This window comes from Nanorana parkeri, unplaced genomic scaffold, assembly GCF_000935625.1.
Source record: "Nanorana parkeri isolate BGI_ZX_2015 unplaced genomic scaffold, ASM93562v1 scaffold2064, whole genome shotgun sequence".
Lineage (NCBI taxonomy): Eukaryota > Metazoa > Chordata > Amphibia > Anura > Dicroglossidae > Nanorana > Nanorana parkeri.
The window spans coordinates 198,500-201,586 of NW_017308332.1; the positions used below are offsets into that span (position 1 = coordinate 198,500).

At 48.7% G+C, this 3,087-nt stretch overlaps 1 protein-coding gene across 1 annotated transcript; it reads right to left on the reverse strand.

Moving 5' to 3' along the window:
• Positions 1 to 1,376: 1,376 nt before the first annotated feature.
• Positions 1,377 to 2,102, reverse strand: LOC108800552 (gap junction beta-4 protein-like). Its single transcript, XM_018572543.1, has one exon. It carries the CDS (start codon positions 2,100 to 2,102, stop codon positions 1,377 to 1,379), a length of 726 nt encoding a protein of 241 aa, XP_018428045.1.
• Between the last annotated feature and the right edge of the window lie 985 nt (positions 2,103 to 3,087).

Genomic DNA, 3,087 nt, shown 5'->3' on the forward strand with positions numbered 1-3,087 from the left:
CGATCAGCGCTGTAAAACGCCCAGGTGTGAACCCGGCCTTAATGGCTCTAAAATTATTGCTCTCACTCCGTTTGCGGCGATATGCAACATGTGCGGCACGTAGGCGCACCTCACGCATATATGCGTGTGTATGTGGGGGGCGCGGACTTAAATAAATGTTATGCTTCTTTATTTTTTTTTACCAATCTTTCATTTTTGTATTACTTCTTTTTTTTTTTTTAATTGGAACCTGATTGGTGGTGTAAGACAACAAGGCAGTTTTTATTTCAGACACGTTGCTCTACGAGGCTCACGATCTATAATTCACAGACTTTTACAAGTTCCGCAAAGTCAATAAAATATTCTCAGTCACAAGAAGAGGCTTTTTGGGGGGTTTCCATTGTTCAAAGTACAAAACCTCGTCAGATTCACAGATTTCGGTTAGAGAAGTGAAGGTTGACGGTTATCCTGTTTGCAGACAAAGACTCAAAGTGTTCTTCTTCTTCCGCTTCTTCCTGAACTTCCCTTCTGGGTCATCACTTCTCAATTGTGTCCATAAGGATGACCATCCACTATACAATCTCCATTGGATCCACCATGTGGTGGAGGGACCTTCCTAGGAAAGTATAGGACGATGATTCGTAGTGTTTCTCCCGGACGTCCTCCATCAATCCTCATTTCTAGTGTTTCTGGTTTTCATGGATAGTCCAGACACCCCTTACTACACCAGGCACAGCCGTATGACTAAAGCAATCACAGGCCGTGGGTGGGGGATGTCACCTAACATTAGTGCTTTACTGAAAGTCAAGAAAAGTTAGGTCAATAACTTGGCAGGACGGGTGAGCAGAGATACAAATCAATTGGCAGGTAAAATGGCTTCCGTCTATGTATTATGACTATATATTGATCTTCTTGCATGGAGTTTGGGTTTAAACAAACTTCAGCAGCAAACATTGGAAGTAGAGTGGTCCAGAAAACCTTAGGGAGTGTCAACCTGGCCCCGATCCCATAGTGTCACCTTTTCCAACATGTCAGTTTGTCAAGTTTCTACCCTTCTGGTGCGGCTTTCTGGCTGTGCAAAGCCCTGATCACCACACAACTGAATGTGGATGAGGTAATTAGGGATACCAACTGTAAACCAGACCTGACTGTCCTGATTGGTGTCAGCCTTACTTATGGTCTTGTGGTTGAAATGAACCCAATTACACCAACATTGTGCCAACATATATTGGAAAGCCTTCTCAGAAGAGTAGAGTCTGTCGTAGCAGCCAATGGAGGACCAGCTCTTGAATTTGGAATGCTCACATTGTATGTTATAGTGTTACACCCATTCTATGTCCTCCTTTTGTACAGATCAATTAAACAGTCCTTTAGTCTACGTTTTGAGGTCCAGAACATCACACACGCTCGTTATGGTGAGTGCGGCATTTGGTCAAATAGTGACAGATGCTGTAGAGTGCAAATATGATGCAGACCATGGCCATAATGATGGACAACGACCCTAGGAGGTAGAGGGACATTCTCTTCTCGGCAGGGAATCGGACCAGGCATGTGAAGGGCCCAGGGCATATGGAGGTGGAGCATTCAATGGGGTCACCAGACACCATCGGCAGATGCCACCCCATCAAGAAGTAGAGGAACGTCAGCTCTCCCACCAGCCGCAGGAAGATGCAGAACAAGTAGAGGACAAGTAACGTTCTCTGATGGTGGAAATCCAGTACCAAATCCTTGTGGGCCAAGTCTGAGGACCAAGTCCCGATCAGAAATCCATCTGGGTGGTCAGCTTTCCCCCTCATGGCAGACTTGGTGAGGTTGTGCCGGAGCTGGGAGGTGAAAAGCTCCATGAGGAGAACGGAAACCACGAAGTAGACGTAGGCGCTGTTCCACAGGGAGACGACGGGCACGCTGAAGTGGTTGCTGAAACAGGATTTCCGGCAGAACTCTGAGGTTATGTTGCCCTGGCAGTCGAAGTCCAAGTCCAGCTTGCCCCAGGGGATCTCCGACACGTAGAGAGCAAGAAGACGGACCACAGCGAAACCAAACCACATGGTCCTCCCCGTGTAGTCTGTGGTGGCTTCCAGTGCTGTGCGGAGGATCGGGATGAGGCCAGTGACCATCGCCATCTATAATACAATAAAAGTGTTAGTTGAAGGGTCACATGACACATGACATCACTTTTCCTCATCGCAGTCTTGAAGGGAACTTCTAAGCATTGAAACATAGGAGCCGCCATTGGTGATGTTTTTAGTGGTGCATGATTTTGGGCTGATTTTAGGACTGGATGCGAGTCTCTCTCAGCTTTCATTGGGTGCATGCTCACTCCAGGCCACTCACCCACTGGGTAGGGAAACAAGGATGGGACCTTAGCCACAGATTGTGCTACTTTAAAAAAAAGTTAGCTATGCAAACTCTGATTCCTTCTAAGCTGGCTAAAATTGGCCCTGTCTTCACCACCCAGCACCACAAACATTGAATGAAAAAAAACAGGACTACCAGTGACTGCATCCAATCAGATGATTGAAAGATTCCTCCATCCACACTGCTTAGCATTGATGGGTGGATCGAGTGATTTCTCATGTTCAGCCCGCTGGCCTCATTGAGAGAGATCTGAGCATGTATGGATAGCATCAGTGGCGTCACAAAGGGGGGTGCGGGGGTGCGGCCCGCCGCGTGACACCATTGGAGGGGTGACACCAAAATGACTCAGTCATTTTGGTGTCACCCCCCCTCTGAAAAGTCGGGAGCTCGGCCATGGACCGAACGCCCGACAGTATCAGGAGAGAGGAGGGGACCCGGCGGCATACCTTATCCCCGCCGGGTGGCTGTCTCCTCCTCTCTCTGTCGGCGTCCATCACCAATGACGTCATCGCGCACATGCGCAGTGACGTCTCGGCGGGGTGACACTCGGACACCGCTCCGGGTGTCACCCAGCTTCGGGACGCCCCTGGATAGCATTGCCCACTTCTGGGCAGCCGTGTTCTTGGTACCGCTTTTAACAGCCAGCGATGGCTGTTAACGTACAAGGGATCCGGCGTCTGTACAGCCTCCAGATTGTTTGTACCGTGTGGCGGCACCCCCGTTAGGGTTAGTGTAAAAAAAAAAAAAAAA